This window comes from Podarcis raffonei, chromosome 7 (assembly GCF_027172205.1).
Source record: "Podarcis raffonei isolate rPodRaf1 chromosome 7, rPodRaf1.pri, whole genome shotgun sequence".
Lineage (NCBI taxonomy): Eukaryota > Metazoa > Chordata > Lepidosauria > Squamata > Lacertidae > Podarcis > Podarcis raffonei.
Window position 1 is genome coordinate 28,273,016 of NC_070608.1, and position 22,813 is coordinate 28,295,828.

Consider the following 22,813-nt stretch of genomic DNA (forward strand, 5'->3'; position numbering starts at 1 on the left):
AAGGCACACTAAAGCCCTGTACCTAACGGCAGCTGGAGGCACACTGTGTTTTGTCCTGGGCACTATAAGCAGCCCAAGGGGTGATGGCATGGCAAAAAAGCAAACTGGCATGTTCTTCCTGAAGATGTACATAGTTTGAGAGTTTTGTTAAGTCTAAATAAAGTTTTCAGTTTCACTTGCAATTGACTGTTAAAGCAAAATGGCATCTTTGGCGACCCAGAACAAAAAAAGAAAGGAAGGAGTATCTGAAACAGTTTATGCATTTTATGTGCTGTATCAAAAGGTCCTGTCATCCACCCTGGCCTGTTGACACTGCAGAGGGAGGTGGTGAAGACTTTCCCCACATAAGGAACTGGATCCTCAGGGTCAGCTGCTCAGCTCCCATCTTGCTTTGCTGCAGGGCTGTTTGGAGGCTGGAGCTTGAAAGTGCTGAAGTAGTTCACCACTTGCTGAGGCACCTCTGCCAGGACACTCTGAGCAAGCGCTTCTTTGGGAGCCTTAGTCAAAGGAGAAACAAAGTGAACATCGGAAGTCAAGCAAAAAAAGCACACACTGTAGTCCCTGCTGATTTGGGAAGAGCAACTTAAAGGCATTTCCTTGAACACACACCACACAATGTCAGCCGAAAGTTTACTTGCCCATTTGGTCCCACCATTAATCTGTATGGGGCGACACACTGGATTTTATTATTTCATTAACATTTACTATGAAACCCCTAAGCCACTTGACTGGCTCGTACCTATAAGAGCTGGCTGGCTTAATGTAATTTAGATAATCCACAAGATAGTTACCAGATCAACTTAAGATAAGAATATCCAGAGAGAATAACCGTTATGTAATGCCCATAAAAACTGCCACTAGCCAGGGCAGTTAACATGCCATAAAAATTAAGCTGCTGAGGTTGGTTAATGACTGTAATTTCTTCCAGTCTATATAGCCCTAACCTTTCCCTGAAGCAGTACTTAACCTGAACTTCTCCTCCAAGGGCATTTCAAGTTCCAAGCATGAGATACTAGGAAAAACAGAGCCTGTTTATAGTAAGTGAATCCTGTTACATGCAGAGTGATAAAGGCAAACTATTAACTATCAAGTTAAAGTACAACCTACAGGGGCAGCGCATTAGAATGTAAGGGATTCCCCCCCCCCTTGCCCTACGGCAGTTTGCCTAAACAAATAATGAAAAGTAAGGAACACTGATGCCCTAATTTCAGCTTTTCAGCAGGGAGTGGAAATGGAGCATAAAATGTGCAGAAAACCTATTATGAGATTTCACACACAAACAGGTCTTCAGAAAAGGGCTCTCTGGAAAGCAAAGGCATTTTTGCTTTCCAATTTTATTCTACAAATAAAATGGCTATAAGTGAAATGATATTTACACAATAGACTGTGTGTCTGAATAGGAAGAGGAAATGTCTGCCTTTTATTTCACTCTGGGGTAACTGATGAGCTTTGCCTTCCATATCATTTGACTGTAATAGGAGCCTTTCTTACATTTTAAAAAAAGAAAATACCCTTCCTTTTGGGACACAATATTCTTTTATCCATGAAATGCACTAGCCAAATGACTCAATTCTTCTGTAATAGGGTAGATTCTCAGCCACAGTTACCTAAGAGTATCATGTTTAGATCAAACAATTATTCACTGAGACCAGAATTACAATCTTTCATCCTGTTTTTGTTTTTCAATTATTTTGCTCACAGGAGGGGCAACCGATTCATAAAGTCCCAAGTCTTTATGCAAAGCTTGTTAGGCTGCACAGCCAGTCCTGCAACAATCTGGTTCATATGCAGGCTACATACAGCAGTTGGGTGTCTCCTAAACATCTCAATCAAATCATCAGCTGAAGGTCACAGCACATCCCAGGAGGCCCTCTGGCCTCAGGTTTCTTCACTTTCACACTGCCAGAGGAAATGGTCATTGATAAATTTCTCAGTACAGTCCCACCTAAGAAGGAACATCTAAAGCTGCCATCACACTGGTTCATGAAGCGTCTTCTTTTCCTCTCAACCAACTCACAGTCCAAGATGCTCAAGCAGAGCACTCTGTACTGGTTTATAAGTGGTAGACAATTTTTACTGGAGCACTGTCATTAAAAAAACCTCTACTTTCCCGTTCCTCATATCTCATCATGCAAAAAGCTTCAGACCCTACTTGTTTGTATGTGTGTATAAGATAATTCACATGTATTTAGACCAGCAGCAACTGGCTTTCTGGGAGATTTCCATAGCTCTTCTTGAACTGCTGTCACACAGATCTTTTGTTAACTTTGTAAGCCAAAAATGCCAAAGCTATTGGATCTCACATCAGAACTTCAAGATTTTGGCTGAATCTTCTGCTATAATCTAACAAGCATTAAGGGTGTCATTAGAAACAGTACTTACATTCTGGAACTGTCGAAATGGCACAAATTGAACGATGTCTCTAATAGCAGCCTCTCCTGAAAGAGACCTCAGAGCCCCACTGTCACTGTCAAGGAATTCCATGGCACTGAAATCAGCTCCTCCGACACCAACAATTATAATGGACATGGGAAGCTTGGCTGCGTTAACAATGGCAGATCTGGTCTCATCAAGGTCTGTTATCACCCCATCAGTGATGATCAGGAGCACAAAATATTGCTGTTGAACAATTGGATACCTTGTTAAAACTGAGAACAGAAATAAACTCCTGAAATACAGTCGCAGGTGGCACTGATATAGAGGCACCCTTTTGTCAAAGGAAAAGGTTGGTGCAGAATGAGATTCATTCAAGGCTCAAAGTCTTCATCAGGGGAAGGCCAATTCTATGGGTGTATCAACTCTCAGGAGATAATTATCTGACTCCACCAGTGCCTACAACTGAAGCTCTCTTAAAGTTGAAGCTTCAATTCCACAACGAAACATTTAATTAAGTTTCCTCCATAGGGGTCCACACATGTTAAATAGCCAAGTTTTGTGCTTTTCACCAACCCTACTTCTCACCCAGGAGTGCAAAAGTAGATTCTTCCTGCCAACACCACACCTGGCATCAGGCTCAGCAATATAGCCTCCCCTCCCTGCATGGAGGGTCCGGCCCCTCAGGGAATCCTCAGGACTTGAACCCACTAGCTCCAAAGCCACTGGTGCACCACTCCCAAACACCCCTTTTCTGGGCTTGCTGCTTGCTGCCCTCCCCACCTCCACATTAGTAGTGCTCCTCTCTCTGAGCAGATAGACACCTACATGGTATCTCTCCCACCATCAATGTCCAGGGAGCGGGGTTGGATTGCCCTCCAATAAATGATGAGTAAGAGCATGCTCATTTAAAAATTACAAAGGACTTACAGAAGCTGTTTTTTGCTGTGTAGCTGCAGCAGCAAACCTAGCCACGTGATTTATTATTGGAGAAAAGTTGGTGGGCCCATACAATCTTACTTGAGGAAGACAGGCCCGGTATGCATCCACAATGCCTTGGATTCCTGGGGAAGTTAAGTAAACATTCTTCACTACATTTCAATATTAGCATCTCTTCCACAGCTTTAATGACACTCTAGCGTACTGAAGCTTCAGTAAGCATATACAGATACATAAATAAAAGGGTGTCCTTATGGAAGGATTTGTCAGATTCACAGCCCCATACTGCTGCTTATCTCAGGCATATAAGGGTAATTGGCCTAGCTAGCAGAATAGCGTATAAAACTTAAGATTCCAATAGTGTGGTGATGGGGCAGGGGGGGTGGGATGCTGAGGTTTACAGGACAGTAATTAAGACTTGGGGGTCTTTGAGGCTAAACTGCCAGTACCTCTCTTAGAGGAGGTTCCTTTCAGATTAGTAAGTATGGCCTCAAACATAGCATAGAATTACTGTACCATTAACTTCAAGTTCTTGCAGTGGGTAGTAAACACACTCTCATTTCAATTCTTTCTTCCACAAGTACTAATTAGACAGAAGGAAAACTTGGGAAGAAATTGTAACCTACCCAGGCCTCTCATTTATGTGACAATTTTAATAAATAATACCTTCCCCTATCTTCATTTTGGGTTAAGACCTGACAGCTTTGATCAGATTTATTTCTTCCAGTTGACATTTCTTTCAATTATACAATGTTAATGAACCACTGTTTATGTGCTGTGTAACTTTTTAGTTACCTGATTTTATTCTCTCTGCTTGGAATTTTTAGGCCACAAGTTGTTACTTGTGATATTGTCATTTTAGAATATTGTATTTTAGCATTTAATGATTGTGTGCCCCCTGACAGCCGTTTATAAATATAGCAAATTTAAAAAATAATGGTGCTAGTTCAAAAAGCTACAAACTGAGCTATTGTCACCTTGCTATGACCTACAATAAACCTAGAAATGCCAGGACTTTCTTTAACATCCGTAACTTAAAATTTTTCAAACTTACCACTGCAGAATGGGTTTGATGGGTTAAAGTTTAATGGAAACTCATGTGACACCTGTAAATATATGGAGGATGTTCCAATTATTTTATAGGTCCATTTGTAATCGGGCAGGTTTGTTTGGTTGTTGTTTTTTTACAAAATTGTTTCACCTTACCTGGTAAGAGGGAGGAATCTGAGCTCCAAACCCAAAAGCTGGGAACATCTTATCTCTATAAAAGCAATTTAGGGCAAACCATTATAAACAAGTCACTGTTCTACATTCTTTCACAAAATAAAAGCATAAATCTCTTGCTTGCACTGCTATTAAATGCTAAAGCCACTTTCATGAACACAAAGTTCCCTCAGGGAAAATTTCCCATCCCCATCTCTCCCCAGCAGACCCCCTTTTTCCAGGAGGGATCCCCTGACCCTCTGGAAAGGCTTTCTAGGTGAGCTGAAAGACAAAACCAATTAAATCAGCCAGCTACACTGGTGATTTGTAAAACGCGACGAAACAGTACCATCAACTATCTGCAAAATAAAACACAATCCATTCAGAGCAGGATCTGTAGTACAGTGGTACCTCGGGTTAAGTACTCAATTCGTTCTGGAGGTCTGTTCTTAACCTGAAACTGTTCTTAACCTGAAGCACCACTTTAGCTAATGGGGCCTCCCGCTGCCACCGCGCCGCTGGAGCACAATTTCTGTTCTCATCCTGAAGCAAAGTTCTTAACCTGAGGTACTATTTCTGGGTTAACGGAGTCTGTAACCTGAAGCGTATGTAACCTGAAGCGTATGTAACCCGAGGTACCACTGTACAATCTTCATATATTGTCCACATAATTACTCTACTGTTATACTAATTCATTAGACGCTAGAACTGAACTGCTAAGTCTAGACAAAATTTGCACTTCCCTTCACCAAGAGAATATACCTATGAGGCACATTCTGTTGTAACACATCTACATTGCTCAACAAGGTCAGGACAAAAAGAAACCAGAACTCCAGCTTTCTGGATTAGACAGGTTGGGGAGAAAAATGAGCAGATTTTTTTTGGGGGGGGGCTGATATTTTTATATATATATATACACACACACACACACACACACATATATATATATATATAATATCTCACAAGTTCTGAGTTATGTCACAATTCTAAATGTGTGTGCTTTAATTTTAATATACAAAAGCATATTGAGAACAAGACTAGCAGAGAAACTTACGTATCGTAGTCCTGAATGACCATCCCAACAGACCAAATGGCAGTCAGGTATTCATTCACGCCATTAGGGCTGATGTAATGAAGGGAATCTGGAGAGCGAGGATCTCCATTCGAGCCAGTAAAGTCAATGCCAACCTGTCGAAAGGTACAGACATCACTGATGTGAATATTACTTTCTGCTCAGAATTGTACTAGCACTGCTGTATTTTTAGGACCCGCCCTATTTTTCTGATCCTAAGTTGTTTTAAATTGCATTTAATGCTGTATTTTAAACTGTTGTAACCTGCCCTGGGACCTCAGGGTGAAGGGCAGAATAATATTCATAATCTTAACAACAACGACTTTAAAAACTGGGTTGGGCAGCGAGAACCTAAGAGACATCAAGGCTGAGGAAGCATGCAATTTACTTAGTTTTAGTTTTGCTGTTGAACAAACAAAACAAGCATAGAATGGACCAAGCTGAGTGAAACATGATTATTGTGGCACAAATCTCAAATACTCATTTGACTGAATAAGTCTTCCCTCCAGCCACTCTTCTAAACCTAAAAACTACTGGGAGCACCTTCCTAGAAAATCAGGCTAACCTTTCTCACGAAGTTGTTCCAATGATAAAATAGGAATGGGGGGATGAGAGCTGTGTATGCTGTGTCCTGAGCTTTTTAAAGGATGGCAGAATTTAAAAAGCCATCCTAAATAAGGATCTAGAGTTGCCCACTCCTGCTCTAGCTCCTGCGGGAATTTACAGCAACTCCTGATCCTAACCAACAGTTTTCACACAAATCAGGTATTCTTTTTTTACTTTTCTAAAGTACAGATCCTCCTTGACTGCAAGCCTCCTATACCTCAACTTCCCTCCCCCATTAGGAGGGAAGCATGAACATATTCCACACCATGCACGTTCTATATGCTTCCTCACCCACAGTGCTTAGTAGCTTTCAGGCCAATGGTTCAAATCGCAGCTAGTTCTGGTTAGGATCTTTATTATAGTCCAGTCTTTCGTTCTGGTGTGACAACCCCACACGATTATTCTCAAGTAGATTTGGTCCCCTTTCTTCTCTTAAAAGAGCTGAGCTACAGCTTACTTACAGTAAAATTCAGCTGGCACCCTCCCATGATGTAGTCAAGGAAAGTACACTCCATTATAATCTGCAAAAAAAAATCAATCATCAAAGCACTCAGTGATACACTCAGGAACATAGACCTATTAGGATAAGGCAATTACTGTATTTTTCGCTCTGTAAGACGCACCAGACCACAAGACGCACCTAGTTTTTGGAGGAGGAAAACAAGAAAAAAAATATTCTGAATCTCAGAAGCCAGAACAGCAAGAGGGATCGCTGCGCAGTGAAAGCAGCAATCCCTCTTGCTGTTCTGGCTTCTGGGATAGCTGTGCAGCCTGCATTTGCTCCATAAGATGCACACATATTTTCCCTTACTTTTTAGGAGGGAAAAAGTGAGTCTTATAGAGCAAAAAATACAGTAATTGGTTTGGTTTCAGAACACAGTGCCACCCCTACAGTCAATGCTGAGCCCTTTAGCCATCAGCATGGGTTTTCAACTTGGCATAGGGGGGCAGAGGAGAGAGAGAGAAAAAAAGTTTTGCAATGATGGCAGAAGTAGCAATAATGTTAATGAAGAGATGGACTTAATATACAAGCTAGATGATTGAGGCAGACAACCACAGTTCAATAGAAGTCCGCTGCAGATGCAGCACCATGCATGAAAAAATCCTGACAACACAGGACATAATGGTCTGTCCACCTGCCCAGTCAGGTTGTGTTTCCATATACTTCTAGATCATGATTCAGTGCTATGCAGATGAGCTTCAATGCGTCTGAATTAAGCACTGAGAAAACAAACTCCCCACTCTCATCTTCTCCTACTGCATGGCCAAGACCAGTTCTGCAGAGCTTAGTTTTGCTTTTAAAGAATCTTGTTTTAGCATTACAGAGTGTGTATACTCACACATACAGTGAACTCAGAGCTTGTATTTCTTGACAGAGTGAAGAGGGAGGGAATAGGTGGGCATATGATACTGGCCCAGGGCTGAGCACACTAAAGGAAGTGGCTGGGTGCTTTTGCATGAGCATGCTGAGAAACACTTCTCAAGTGGTTTCATTAAAAAAAATATATACACAGCTCTTCCTCTAAATGATACCACAGTTGTTCACAATACAAAACACAATGCAATAAAAGTATCTGTTCCTATGTTGTGCAGGGATCAATAAGACCTATTATTTGTACTACAGTGGTGCCTCCTGTTACTAACAGGATCCGTTCCGGAGGCCTGGCTGTATCCTGAAGATTTAATAACCGGAGGACTGCTTAGGCTCATGTGCGAGCGACAAACCCACTTCCGGGGTTGCCGCGTTCGCAACCCGAAGATTATGTTACCCGAAGGTAATGTAACCCGAGGGTCCACTGTACTATGCATCAACTTTTGGCTATTTAAAGTGCTTCTATATTGACTGATAAAAAATAAAAAGAGCATTGGCAAGCAGTACTAGTTTATTATATTTAGTATTTAGAAGTTTAACACCCTTGCCCTGACTCATGGAACAGTCCAGAGACATATTTTAAGTACAGTTAGCTGTCTAAATCCCAGTGGATATCTACAGATGCCTCATTTTCTCAAGACTGCAGCCTATGCCTTTCTGCTGGGATGATACAATGTTAAATGTGATTATTACTGCTGTAAACTTAATAATTGAATGAGAAAACATTTGATGCTGACCTCACAATGTTTAACGCTCACGATGCCTGAATTTCTGTAGCTTTTCTTCTTTTGCCTCTTCTTCTCATTGATGCATTCAAATTCAGCCTACAAAACAGCAGCAGGGCAAAAATTGCACATATTAAGACTGATATCCTAAGCATAAATAGTTCAAAGTTTACAGAACTCGAAGTAGTCTGGGACCCTTTAGCAATATTACATTCTGCCACTTCTAGATTTGGTCTTTTTGCAGCAAGGAATGGCTTAGTGTTATGAAAAAACAGCTTGTGAGCTCCCCACTCTCTCTCTAGCACAACTGCAAGGAAGTAAGCAGAAGCTTTTTGTCTACCAGTCAGTTTGATGCTATGCATGTTTATTCTTAAGTATGCTTTAGGAGTGGGGTGCAGGTGGCACTGTGGTGTAAACCACAGAGCCTCTTGGGCTTGCCGATCAGAAGGTCTACGGTTCGAATCCCCACGATGGGGTGAGCTCCCGTTGCTCAGTCCCAGCTCCTGCCAACCTAGCAGTTTGAAAGCATGCTAGTGAAAGTAGATAAATAGGTACTGCTCTGGCAGGAAGATAAACGCCATTTCTGTGTGCTGCTCTGGTTTAGCCAGAAGCAGCTTAGTCATGCTGGCCATAGGACCTGGAAAAACTGTTTGAGGACAAATGCCGGCTCCCTCGGCCTGTAAAGCGAGATGAGCGCTGCAGCCCCAGAGTCGTCTGTGACTGGACTTAACTGTCAGGGGTCCTTTACCTTTACCTTTTTTATGCTTTAGGAAAACAAGTCAACTTCAAAACATAGCTGATCTATAGTCTGTTCAGGTTCAGACATTAATAACAACTATGTGGTTAGTTCAAAACAAACCAAAACTTGTGTTTCCTTCCCTAAAGCTGTGCTAAAAGAGAGGGGAAGGGAGCTGTGCATATATTACTAAATACCAAACCCAATCAGTATGTCAGCAAGACAAGTTAGCGTAGAGAAATCTACGGGCTTATAATTCTTCAGAAACACAAGAAAAAGTTAGTCAGAAGACAACACACCCTGGGAGAGTTTGCTCATCATAAGAAACAATGGTAACTGCAGTTTAGCATCACATTTGTTTTTTAAAAAAACATAAGCACAGAGCATATGTATTAGTAGTAGAAACCTTAGATAATTCTTCATTTTGTACAGGACAGGGCTATCTGCCAAATCCTCAAAGCACTTCATGTGCTCTCAGTAATAATGCAGAAGATAGCCTGACCTCAGGTTATGCACACTATTAGTCTCCCATATAGACTCCTGCAATGTGGATTTGCAGTTTCCTTTAAAAGTTGTTCAGAAGCTGCAACTACTGCAGCCTGTTATCAGATACAACCATATAGGATCATGTCACTCTGATTCTGAAGGAACTACAATGAAACACTAAACCTGGAGCACAGAAACTTTATGGAACACCTTTCCTAATACCTGCCACCCTAAACCTTAAGATCAGCTGAAGAGAGTCCTTGTTCATGGTCCCACCACCTCGTGCAGCAGGTGGGACCGTGAAACCTGATGGTACAGATTGGAGTTGAGACCTAGTGTTGTTGTTTTTACAAGTTGTATGAATCTGTGTTCTATTTTATAGTATTATTATTAAAGCTGTATGTTGTGCTGTAATCCATCGAATACTCTGATCTGAAGGAAGGCCATGCATAAGGAAGGGCCTGTATAGAAGAGAAAGTGGATTGCCTAAGGCTACCAGTGAGGTAGGGAGAGAAGTAAAAGAACTTACTGGTGAATGTCGCGATGCTTCCTTCAGTTTTGATAGTGTGGTCTGAAAGGTCCCTATGAGATCATGGGACCCATCACTGTCATAATCATAGCACTCAACCTAAAAAAGAAGCAGTCTTTGTTAACCCAGTATGTTGTGGTTACAGCACTGACACCATGTAGTTTAACAGAGCAAAAGAGAAGAAATCGTGTGCTTCAGGCTTTTGCCACTTCTGAGTATCAGTCCCAAGATAATTAGGCAGGCAAGACTAAAATCCAGCAACAGTGACCTACAGAGCCAAAACTGTAGTTTCACTGAAAATATGAAGCATGCGTAATAATTGTTTTATGGCTCCAACTTCAAATGCCACTTATGTGTACAATGTGTATTTCCCATTTATTTTAAACAATTCTAGTTACTTTTAATTATACCTCACACTGATGCTCCTTGGGCCCATTGCCACTCCTACTCAAGTATGGCAAGAGCATCACCATATTAGGTTAACACACATGCACATGCACTCTCCATCAGTGCAAACAGCATGCAAACATTGCTATGACCAAGGAGAATTTGTGGAAACAGATTTTCATGTAATGACAGCACACAGAATTAGAGTAAAGCTGAATTCAAGGGTAAGGAATAAGACCAAAAACTTATCTTTTAGTATGAGCTCTTAAGAATATTGCCAAATTTTGCATTACTATGGCTATACTTCATCTTATTAACAAGTTGATGTTTAATCCAATATACTAACAGTTGATACAGCCTTCTCAAGCTTGCTCTTGTTTTTGTGAGATATTCACATTTCCCACCCACAACAGAACTAATGAATGGCTACATGCCTGCTCCTAGTAAGAGAAGCCTTCAATAACTCACTCCAACACACACACTTCAGGGGGAAATGTAATGAGATATCAAAGCAAGTTGTTTGTGTATTATAACTGAATACACAAACAGCCATTATAACACAGAGAAAGGCACTTGTGATGGGTAGAGCTTGAAAAATGATTTTACTTACTATAATGAAATAGCCAGTTACATAAGACACTGTGTGCATAAAGTATTAAAGCATTGTTTGATCAGTCATTATAGTATAAAATGTTTTCCCTTATTCATTACAGCAAAGTAGTTTCATTTTAAACTGTTTTCCATAAGGTTGCAAGACTCTATTTCACCTTTTACGATTTCCTCAGGAAGATGTAACATGGCAGGCCAGATTTTGATTACAATGGCACAGACCTGCATGCATATGAGGGTTTTCTGTATTCCATTTGCACCAAAAAAGTTAAAACAGTTTATTAGAAAACTGCATTTTAGCTCATGAAGGGGCAAAAATAAACCAGCAGGGGTTGAAATTTACTTTGCTACAGAATTAGAATACAAAACATAATCATTACATACAGAAATATACAGAAACAAACTAGCAGTGTTTTTATCATTATGAGAATAGATGGTGAACATATCAATGAAGGGGCAATCCTTTGGCTGGGGTGGGGGTGAGCTCCAAGAGGCCAGTTTGTTTTGCAGATCACCCTCTCTATGGGCACAGAGACCAAAAGCCTAATTTTGCAAGCTGACGTGGAGAAGACTGACGGCAGCAAAGTGAATTAAAAGGGAGTTCTGTAGGTGGCTTGGGATCCAAAGTCTTCCTATGTCCTTGATATGCACCCAGGATGGCAAGTGGAGGGTGGGGTGGGGGTGGGGCAGGGGGCTAAGTGCATCAGCTACACTCCAGACATGCACACCTTTTACAAGACCAGCAGGGCTTGAGATCTGGGGACTCTACAGGATTGCTGTGGGGCCGGCTACTAAGTCATGATGAAATGAGCATTAATGAGCTGAAGAAAACACCCTTCATCAATGCAAGTTAAAGAAAGGAAAAGATTATCATAATAAAGGCAAAAGGGAACAAACAAGGACAAACTACAGCTTAAAGTATTATTAGGCGACTCTTGGGTTACAAGCACAGCGCTAACACTAGATTTAATGAAGCTATGAATGCTGGGTAAAACACAGAAGCATTCTTAAGAAGCATTCTTTAAGAAGCATTCTTAAAGATTAGTTAAACAATTTACTTTACAGGCACCACACCCATTCTATAGAATTCTGTAGTCCAGTAAGATATTTGATCTTTAGAGAAGCATGTTAAGTGTATGCAATGTGTTTAAACAAAAAAGAAGGAAGTCCCATTTAACAGCTCAGGTATATTCTCTCCACATCACGGTATTCAAACACCCAGTAGCTGCTATTTCTGCTACTGCCAACAAACCTCTACATTTTCAGAAAAGGATCATACCGACAGCTCACTTGTAGCCCATATAACCCACAAAAATGTAATTGTAAATATTGAGGGTGAAATTCAACATGGCACTTAGGGAATCATTCTATCAGCGCAAGTATTTCTGCTTGCCTGACAGAATGGTTTTCCCTCTCCTCTCCCTGCATCCTGTTCTGGGGGTTTTTCCTGACCCTCCAGAGCAGATTTGGGAGAGGCCCAGAGGAACAGGGAGAGAAGAGAGGGTGGGGAAGGCCCTGTTGTTCTATCAGAAGTCCTTGGGCTATCTTCCACTAGAGGGACTGGGTAGATGAATCCGGCCCTGAACAGATTTTTAAAAATTACCGTATTTTTTGCACCATAACACTCACTTTTTTCCTCCTAGAAAGTAAGGGGAAATGTCTGTGCGTGTTATGGAGGAAATGCCTACGGGTGGCATGCCTACGGATTTTCCTCCTCTAAAAACTACGTGCGTGTTATGGTCGGGTGCGTGTTATAGAGCAAAAAATACGGTAGTTTTTGAGTCTTTTCACATGACATGCTAAGCCAAATGTTGACTTAGCAAGAATACTCATAGCTGCTCTGCTCCTCTCCAAACTTTTTTGCTGCGACTGAGCTAAGGCAAGCTTAGACTTGGCATGTTATCTGTACCAGGACTTAAGTTTAAGCAGTCTCCTCACTAACCATGGACTGTAGCCAAGCATAAACAATGTTTGGGCTTAGTATGGCATGTGAACCAGGCTCACATTTAGTTTTAAATTCTCATTCTACTTCCTCATCCTTTATACATTACCTTGATCGTTTTATCCATATCTCCATAACACAAAGAGTTGAGAGAGATTTTAAATGGCCTCCAAACGGGATTCAAGTTATTTTTAATAACCTAAATAAATACAAAATAATAATGGTTAAAACATTATTAAGGTTGTGGGGTTTTTGCATTAACCATCTTTTTATAACTTTGGCTGTTCCAACAACTATCGCTAATCCTATCCTTGGAGCTTCCCATACATATCACAGTAGGATAGGATGCTGCCTGATACAGTAGCTTTCAAATTTCTTTCTGAAAGTGCTATAGTTATAGAAACCAGTAGTACCTCACAAAAACAGAACTAAGAGTATTAAAATAGGCAATGAGTCAAATCAGCCCACTTCATAAAAGAACAAGAACCACCTTACTTCTGTTCTGTGCACCATCACCCAGTTTCCTTCAGAAGTCTGCTTGTGGAACTCCAAATAAGGATCAGATTTTCCAAAGAAATCCTGCAATTAAAACATAGGCTATTGCTTCAAAATTGTCTTTAGAGGATGGGGTTGTTGTTGTTTTTTTGCAAATGTCAGGCTGCAGAGCAGAAAGAAGAAAAGCAGGGCTAATTCCATTGGTTTTATAGATAGTGCCCCTGCCCCTGGCCCTGCCTTCAACTGTCACCTAACAGAAACCATTCCATTATGCTAACTGAATTGCTGCCATCCTGGCTGGTCATTATAAGAACAGTAACTTTAAGAACTCATGCCTCAACTTCTTTTTTCTTTCTCCCTTTTTCCTCATGTGTCATGACTTTTAGATTGTAAAACTGAGAGCCTGGACTATTTTATTACTGATATTCATAAGCTGCTTTGGAGTTTTTTCAGCTAAATAATGGGGTGAAAGTCCTTTAAATAAACTTTACACTACATTACTGCCTGTTCAAAACAGACACCACCTATATGCCAAGTACAAATATGCAGTTCACTTCCTCTTTTCCACCAGCACTGCACATACATGCATGGTTGCATTCAGATTATTAATCCTTCCTTGGGAAATTCAGTGAATGCAAGCCTCTGCAACTCCAGTCAGAACAATGGTAGTGGTTAAGTATTTCTGTAGAAGTTCTCTCTCTCTCTATCCCTCTCTTTCTCTAACAACAATAGCCATAATCACCAGAAATGGCAACAAGGAGAGAAGTAAAAGCATTAAGTAATACAAGTCAGAAAATATAAGCATGGAAGAGCAAAATGAAGCCACATATAGCAAAGCAGTGTGTATGGTGTATCAACTACATTAACTGCACAAATACTTTGGTTACATTTTTTCAGGTGTCGAGTGCTGCAAACTATTTGTTCGATGTAAAAAAACTACGAAACACACAGATTAGAAATTTGTGGCTTCATCTTGCTAGCATACTACCAAAGATCAGAAAATTCAGCAATTTATGACAAAGCAGACTAAATGCAAAGTTGTTTATTTAAATATCAAAGGGAACCACATAAAATGCAAATGCTTCATCCCCAAATCTTAAAGCATATTTCAGTTTTTATGAAGTTCAAGCCAGATACCACAGCACAACAGCACAAACTGAAATCCCCTCTTTGGGTTGGTTCACATGCAGAGCTGAATCATGATGTAGCATGTATGTGTGCTCCTTCTTCCCTTCCTCACTCTATTTTAATTCTGTTTGCATGGAAACCACAGTTTGCCCTGACTTGTGAACCAGCAGGTTACAGTTTCCACAAGCCAACTAAAACCAAGCCTACAAAGCTAGTTGCATCCATATAGCTTGCCAGTTTAAGCTGCAGTGGTTTTCACAAAGCAGAGCACATAAGGGAAACACTGGGTTCATTTGTTCAACAGATTAAACTTTTTAAGTTATTCCGTGTCACTACAAAATTGCCCTGTTCATATGTATCCAACTCAACAGAAATCCAAAGGTCATCTTTTAATATTTCCATACATTTCTCATGTGTTCCAGCATAAAACTAAAAAGTTCTTCCTTAGCTGTGAATTAAAGAAACACACACTTTGAGCACAATCCTATGTTTGTCTGTTTACAAGTCAATCCCACTGGGCAACATCCAACATCCCTTTCCTTTCTCTTGCAGCCCCCCGCCCCTCGATCTACTCTCCAGGGTCATGAAACCATCCAAAGCAGGTTTGGGGGGATGCTCAGGGGTTGCAGGAAAAAGGAGAGAAACAGCAAATCTTGTTGCACAAACAAGTCAATTCCATTTGGTAGGAGGACAAAGTTGGATTTTGCCCATTGCTCAATATGATTTAACCCCAGATAAACGTGTATAGAATTGCAACCTTGAAGTACCTTGTTGTCCAGTTTCCTTGCTTCAACTTCAAACATGACTACCCGATTATCCTTTACTTCTTCAGCAGTAATCTAAGTAAGCACACAAAGACAACATTCACCATGATAAGATACTGCATTCTAAAGTATGTAATAGAATTCTTTTATGGGCAGTAGAATGAAACGTATGACAAATGGAGTGTAGTAAAATTTGAAGTAACATTTGTATTTCTATTATTTTTTTATTATTTTCAAAAGCAGTAACAACATGTTCACAGCTATAAAAAAGAATACAGTTTTATAGTAATAAGAAGATGCTCCTTCCTTCCATTTTAGAACATTAAAGGGTTGGCCACAACAGACTCATAATGCATGAACACCCGGCTTTGAAAAATTTCAGTCAGTTTTCAATTTCTCCAGCTGGCATGTGAGGCTGCTATTTGAGATACAAAATCTGAAAGATGCAGAACTAGGCATGCAATTGGTTTTTAAATTAAAACTAGCCCCTGCCTTCTGGTAATGAAATTTAAAGTGAAAAATGTAGAAAAACCCCCCTAAAACAATTAAAACAGGTCTTAATTAATTCACTTATTTCCTAGAAAGTACATAGGATCCCAGCCTGCATCTCATTAATTTCCACAGAATTTCAGCACGCTTAAATTTAAAGGTAAAGGTAAAGGTACCCCTGCCCGTATGGGCCAGTCATGTCCGACTCTAGGGTTGTGCGCCCATCTCACTTAAGAGGCCGGGGGCCAGCGCTGTCCGGAGACACTTCCGGGTCACGTGGCCAGCGTGACGAAGCTGCTCTGGTGAGCCAGCACCAGCGCACCACACGGAAACGCCGTTTACCTTCCCGCTATAAAGCGGTACCTATTTATCTACTTGCACTTGGGGGTGCTTTCGAACTGCTAGGTGGGCAGGAGCTGGGACCGAACGACGGGAGCTCACCCCGCCGCGGGGATTCGAACCGCCGACCATGCGATCGGCAAGTCCTAGACACTGAGGTTTTACCTACAGTGCCACCCATGTCCCTAAGGCGCTTAAATTTAGTTTTGACTAAATTCATGTTTCCCTGGGTCATCAAAATCTTTGTCCACAAAGAAATACCAGAAGGGGAAAAAACCATTTGTGTTTTCATACCGTTATTTTTCCTTTTCCTGCAGGTCTGCCATTTTTCAAGAGTAGTGGCCGGGTGAGCGTTTTGCTAGAAACAATCTGTAAAAATACAGAAATATCCAGAAACTCAACAGATTAAGAATTTACCTTGTCTACAGAATTCTATAAATGGTGACTTAGTCAAAGCTGTTAGCAGATGACTAGAAAAAACAGTAACACAACAGGCCAGTTCAGATGCAATTATTTGAGTAATATGCTATGGTTTATTTAACTGAGAATTGGTATCAACCCATGCATTAATTTTTATTTTTACAAATTTTTATAAACCACAAGTTCATATAAAATATCAAAAGACATAGTATAAACTAAAAGTACAGTATTTCAATAAAATCACAAAACACATTTTTAAGATCTGGTTGGTGAAGAGTCTCAGGGTTAAAAAGCGTTAAGAAGGAATTCACAGGGCAGGGCATGTCAAGCTAAAGGTTTAGCCCCTGGTAAAGGCCAGCTGAATGGAAGGGAACTACCAAAGGTGCCCTATCAACAGATCTCAGCAATCAAGGCAGAGCATAAGGAAACAGGGTTTATTTTTAACAAAACATTGTTTCCTGCTTTTGCGTATGTAATAATACATATGGACTCTTAAGATACTTCCAGCCCAAATTGCTCACACAGTCACCCCTTTGTTACTTCTTGTTACTTCTATCATGGTTTGTTTAAACCAGTTTTACCAGTTACATAGTAACTAGAAAACGGAGGATTAATCTTGGTTAAGTAGCCAGAATCTGACTGGTTTCCCAATTTACCTGCAATAGGAAACTGGTTTACACAAATCTGATTTAATGTTCAGGGAATCAGTTTATCCATAGGAATAAGGCAACAAGGAATGATAAACCACAGAGATTAGTTCTTGTAACAATAGCATTCAACATAACATTAGATAAACTGCCTATAAAAGGAAGGCAATTTACTACTTCAATTCTTATTGAAAAGCAGAACTTACAAAATGAGAACCTGCAACATGCTATTGTTCCCGCTTTGACCTTTTCTTGGTTTTGCTGGGTGAAGGAACAATACCAGCATGAATGATGTTTCAGGTCAAATGACATTTCTCAGGACAGAACCAAATGAACTGTAAATAAAGCAACCAATAAAACTCTCTGAAAGTGAGAGAAAGTGAGAGAATTCCATGAGTTATTTACACCTACCTGCCCCAGTGTGCATTCAAATTCTCCTAAGAAGTCATCATCACTCAGATCAACAGTTGTATTGTCAATGTCAAAAATCCCAAATTTGAGTTTCTGCACCAGCTCAAAATAGTAATCAATTAGGAATCTCTTGGAAAACCTGGGGTCCAAACAGTTCTTGATTCTTTCTGTGCGATCAACCTGCATATAAGACATTGGGTAGTGATGGGGAGAGTTCATCACATGATGTTTCAAAGAAATAAAACTCACTTTTACATCCCAGAATTTGATGTTTCTAAAGACCAAATTAAAACAAAGAGCTAATAGCCAGAAAAGAAACTTTATTAGAAATATTTAATTAAGTATCAACATACTATACCTCATACCACTGTTGTCCACTTGTGTGCTGAAGCAGCACACACAATGGGTCTGACTTGGAGCCGACATCTTTATCCAGGAGGTTGCTGCAAGAGATGGTTAGCTCCACCTTTGTTACACATTGCGCTGCCATCTGCCTCACTGGATGGGAAGCAAGCAACAAGTATACTTAACATTGGGGTCATTTTAACAGCTCACAGTCCAAATCCAACAAAGATTTAAGCACAGCCCACTGAAGCAGGATTGTGGCCCAACAGTCATTCAATAAATCATGACTATGGGTATCTTGGGAAGACATGCACCTTCCAGAGCAGAAAAGAAAAAGGTTTCTCTGCTGGCAAGTCAATAGCAGAACTAAGCAGCATAAATCCCTAACCAGCAGCTTAATCATTCACAGATAAATTACCATGAACATAAAAAGCATTCATGTGCAAGATGGATTGCAGTCACTCTCGCACAGCAGAAATAATAACTTGCTCAATAGGTTTACCAATCAGCTGCACATGTGCGTATACACCTACCAACCAAGGAGAAAACATCATGCATTCAGTGAAATGAGCTCTAGTTTACAAAAGTTGATGCCACAGCAGTGAAGTCTGCAGGTACTACTCAGAAGTATGTCCCACTGACTTCAATGTGACATTTCCAGGTAAGTGTATATACAATTGCATCAATATATTTAAGACACTTATCTTATACTGTAGACACATAAAGTTACCTAAACTCTGGTACTTTACAGCAACACTGTAGAAGAGTGATGTGATGAATCACACTTCTGGGTGTAGGCCAAAAGCCTCTTTTTTAAATAGTTTGTCATTCCAAGGATTCTCAGACTTTATAATGGGCCACACTAAACCATGCATTCAAGCTCTTTTAGACATGGTAGGACTGAACTAAAGTTGAGACAAACATTTTTTGACTGCCAGGATACTGATATTTTTTTTTTTACAAAATTTAAACAGCCCTTCAGCTTGATGGATTTCAAGGCAATCCACAACAACAACCAACACAATGTTATAAAACATCACACTTTGTTACTAACCATAAAACTGAGAGGCAACAATAACTATAAAAGCAAGGGAGGTAGTCAGAGCAATTTAAAATGCCTGGGTAAACAGATATGCATTGACTTGGTGCCAGTAACAACCACAAAGGTGGAGGCTCCAGCCCATGAAAGTTTATACCACAATAAAGTCATTTGTCCTTAAGGTGCTCAAGATTCTTTGATGTTTCCACTGACTTGCTAGCAAATGTCAACATGCCCCTTACCTTTACTGCGGATTTAAAGTTGAGCATGTGCTTTCAGCAAAATAGGAAATAAATAGTACAGCTTATGCTAAATGTAAAAGAGGGGAGGGGTTGACATCTTAGAAAATTGCATTTCATATCAAAAATGGCCTTTCATTCAAAATTTAATTTTTGTTGAGGTTTTTAAAAAGTTTTTAAGTAGGGACCTTGTTATCTCAGATCTTTTCTTTCTCCCTGTATAATGAAACAAGAAAGAACACATGTACTGCTCCTGCTAAAGGCTCTGTAATATTTCATTTTAGTAAATCTGCAATCTGGTGAGAAAAAACAATATCCTAGTTTATGGAACTTTAGGAAAGCTTGGAAGACTTATGTGTTAAATTATCTGCAAACCTACACAATTTATTTTCTAAAGTCAAGAAGAAGTCTAGTAGGCCTGAACAACTGAATCAGAACTTGGGACTCCAGTCCATTCCAGATGCTAATGGCACCCTTATTTACAATACGAGCATAAACACAACCATGCTGAGTTGAACCAGAATTCCTTTGAAGCCAACTAGATGTCTCAAGAATGCTCAGAAAACAGGACCTGGTGTATGCTAAGGTACAGTGTACTCCAAACAACACTATTATTACTTCTGCACAAGCAATTGTTTCCTAAATAAACAAATGCAGTAAACACACACACTTTTGTCTAGAAAATGGAACTACAAGAGAAAAGAGCTTACAAACCACTGTTTGAAGGCCAACAAACTAGGCACTGAAAACAGCCTGTGCTATGGTTTGCTGTTATGTCTGAATTCATAGACAACTGTCACACCCACAATGTTCTAGTTGTCACACGATAACTACACGCCCATCCATTTCAACTCAGTCATATGCTCAAGGTGTGAACGATTTGCTATACTGATCCTCAGGCTTCCCTGGGCATATGCTCCCCAAATGTGTAGGGAATTACACATGATAATCATATACAATTATCACTTTGTGTGGCAATTGTTTGCCACAGCTACACTGATGTGTTTCTCATAGCAGAAATGTAAAGCATATTAAGGGAAGGCACATATTACCTAAGACTTGGGGAGTTCTATTTTTTATTATTATTATTATTATTATTATTATTATTATTATTATTATTATTATTATTATTTAAATGTAAATACCATCCTTCATCTGAAGCTCTCAGGGTTGTTCACAAGATAAAAATACAGGATATTTGGCCACAGCTTAACATGTCTGACCTGGAAAAGATCCTGATGTTGGGAAAGATTGAAGGCACAAGGAGAAGGGGATGACAGAGGACAAGATGGTTGGACAGTGTTCTTGAAGCTACCAGCATGAGTTTGACCAAACTGCGGGGAGCAGTGAAAGACAGGAGTCCCTGGCATGCTCTGGCCCATGGGGTCACGAAGAGTCGGACACGACTAAACGACTAAACAACAACTAACGTGTCTGACACTTAACTGTCCTTCACAATTTGCATATTTGATTGTAATTTTTTAAAAAATAAGTTTTTTATGCTGTATTTTAAATGTTACCCACTCTAGGACCTAAGAGTGCAGGATGGGGAATAACTCATATTATTATTTTAAATATACACGATACAGCAGGAAAGACTAGTGCAGCACCAGCAACAATACCTAAAGAGACATGGTGATCTCTGCAAAGAAAACATGAAACAGACCTCATAGCCTTCAGTTCTCCACTGCCATCCTTACCATAGGAGCCACACCCAGTGCAGAACCAATGTTCATCCGCCAAAGTTTACCCCACAGGGTACACCTTTCAGACCTCAATTTGGAGTTTCATTCTAGATATGGAACTCAAGGCAGGTATACCACCTTCAAACAAACCCTCACACTTTAACCAATCTATATATATTAGACATCTATATATATTTTTAAAAAAGCAAGTCAAGGATACTCCTCGGGCTTCTTAAGAAGAGACAAAGCCAGTGCTTTTTATATATAAAAAAGGTGCAGGCACTCACCATTAAGTTGTTACTGTTAGTGCCACACATTTAACATCTTGGGGGGGGGGTGTAAAGGTGCCGGTATGGCATACCCTTCAGGAACCCCCAAGAAAATAAACACTGGTCGAAACAAACATCAGCCTAGGGATCGCTGCTAATTTAAGTTGGAAAATCGTCTCAGCTACAGTAACACGTGTGTGTGTGTGTGTGTGTGTGTGTGTGTAGTATCCCTGAGCAATGCAAACATAAGTTAGATGAGATCCGACTTTCATTATATATTCTGGAAACTTTCCAGGCTTCACTGTTACCTGTTCGGTTTAGGAACTTGTGCTTCAATTAAACTTCGCCCGCCTCCCTCCCTCTCTCCTACCTTTTGAGCCCGAGAAAAAGGACCTTTTTTTCTGGGGGTGGGATGGGGAGCAAACGGGCAGGATCCAAATGCTAGAAAACATCTTAAATGAATGGCATGACCCAAGTCCCCCCTCCCCCACCTGGGTTCCCATTTCCACCATTCCTCTCCGAGGCGCAATTCCCACAAGCACAGGCTGCTCCCTCGCTCGCTCCTTTACACACACCTCAGAGAGGCTTCCTTCCGCAGCCGCTTCCCACAAACGTCCGAAAGGGCGCAGCAGCCCCTCCCTGATCAGCGGCTCCTCTTCTCTGCAGCGCCTGGGAAGGACCGTAATAATAATAATAATAATAATAATAATAGGACCGACGAAGCCCTTCCCAGATAATTGAATCTGGGGTGGTTGCTCCAACGGCCAGCCTCACCTCAGAACTTGTGTAACCCAAGGAGCTGCGGACGAAGCGGGCCGTGCGCATGCGTCGGGCACCTCAGAAGACCCAGGGGGGAAATAGTAAATAAAACCAATCCTTCTAACCCCCGCCCCTCCCCCAGCACCACGAGAGTCACGTGAGAAGAGGCCGACGCTACCTCGTGACGTCGGCGCGTACGTAGGACGCCCCTCGCGCGCGGGAAATCCAAAACCGTAGACGACTCGCTGAAGGTCCGCCACGAGGGAGGCGGGGAACCAAGAAAACCTCCGTTTTTGGAGCAAACCCGGCTGCTCTAGGAGGCGGCCACGCGCAACTTCCGGCGTGTCGGGGGCCTGGGAAAGAGAGCGCTTCCGGCGCGGAGGGGGGTAGGGGGGAGTACGGGGAGAGGCTTCCGCTATGGCGTCTGCAGCGCGACTTTTGAGCCGAGGAGGCTGCGCGGTGAGGACGCGGCTCCTCTGGGCGGCTCCGAAGGCGAGACTCGGCTGGCGGCGCCAAGTCGCTTCGGGGCGAAGCGAGGTGCGGTTGCGCTCCGACGTGCGCTCATCCTTAGCTTTCTCCCCCTGCTCCCCTCCCCCCAATGTCTCCTTTAAAGTGTGTTCTGGGACGGCGGCCTTGCAAAAAAACCAAACTTGTGGGTGGAAATCTCGGCTTTAGAGTGAAGGTTTCCTCTCCAACACCCCCCCTTCCCTTCGCCTTATTTTCTCCCTTTCAACTTTCCCCCCTATATCTTGGAGGGCGGGCTGTGACAACTATAGTTGCGCTCTCCTCGGCTAGGGAAGTCTCT

At 41.2% G+C, this 22,813-nt stretch overlaps 1 protein-coding gene across 4 annotated transcripts; it reads right to left on the bottom strand.

The window, feature by feature from the left end:
- Positions 1-242: 242 nt before the first annotated feature.
- On the bottom strand, positions 243-22,337 carry CPNE3 (copine 3). Of its 4 annotated transcripts, none has more exons than XM_053395723.1 (17): positions 22,187-22,336; positions 21,825-21,918; positions 18,031-18,170; positions 17,673-17,852; positions 16,489-16,563; positions 15,370-15,441; positions 13,475-13,558; positions 13,089-13,178; positions 10,042-10,140; positions 8,303-8,389; positions 6,655-6,714; positions 5,570-5,703; positions 4,519-4,573; positions 4,367-4,418; positions 3,304-3,437; positions 2,383-2,619; positions 243-497 (listed from the first exon to the last, which is right to left on the bottom strand). In XM_053395723.1, exons 3-17 carry the CDS (start codon positions 18,160-18,162, stop codon positions 375-377), a joined length of 1,614 nt encoding a protein of 537 aa, XP_053251698.1. In that variant the 5' UTR covers positions 18,163-18,170; positions 21,825-21,918; positions 22,187-22,336; the 3' UTR covers positions 243-374. The 4 variants fall into 4 exon arrangements, with proteins under 4 accessions (XP_053251698.1, XP_053251697.1, XP_053251700.1 ...); XM_053395722.1 differs by lacking the exon at positions 22,187-22,336 and adding an exon at positions 22,024-22,147; XM_053395725.1 differs by lacking the exon at positions 21,825-21,918 and having other exon boundaries at positions 22,187-22,337.
- Between the last annotated feature and the right edge of the window lie 476 nt (positions 22,338-22,813).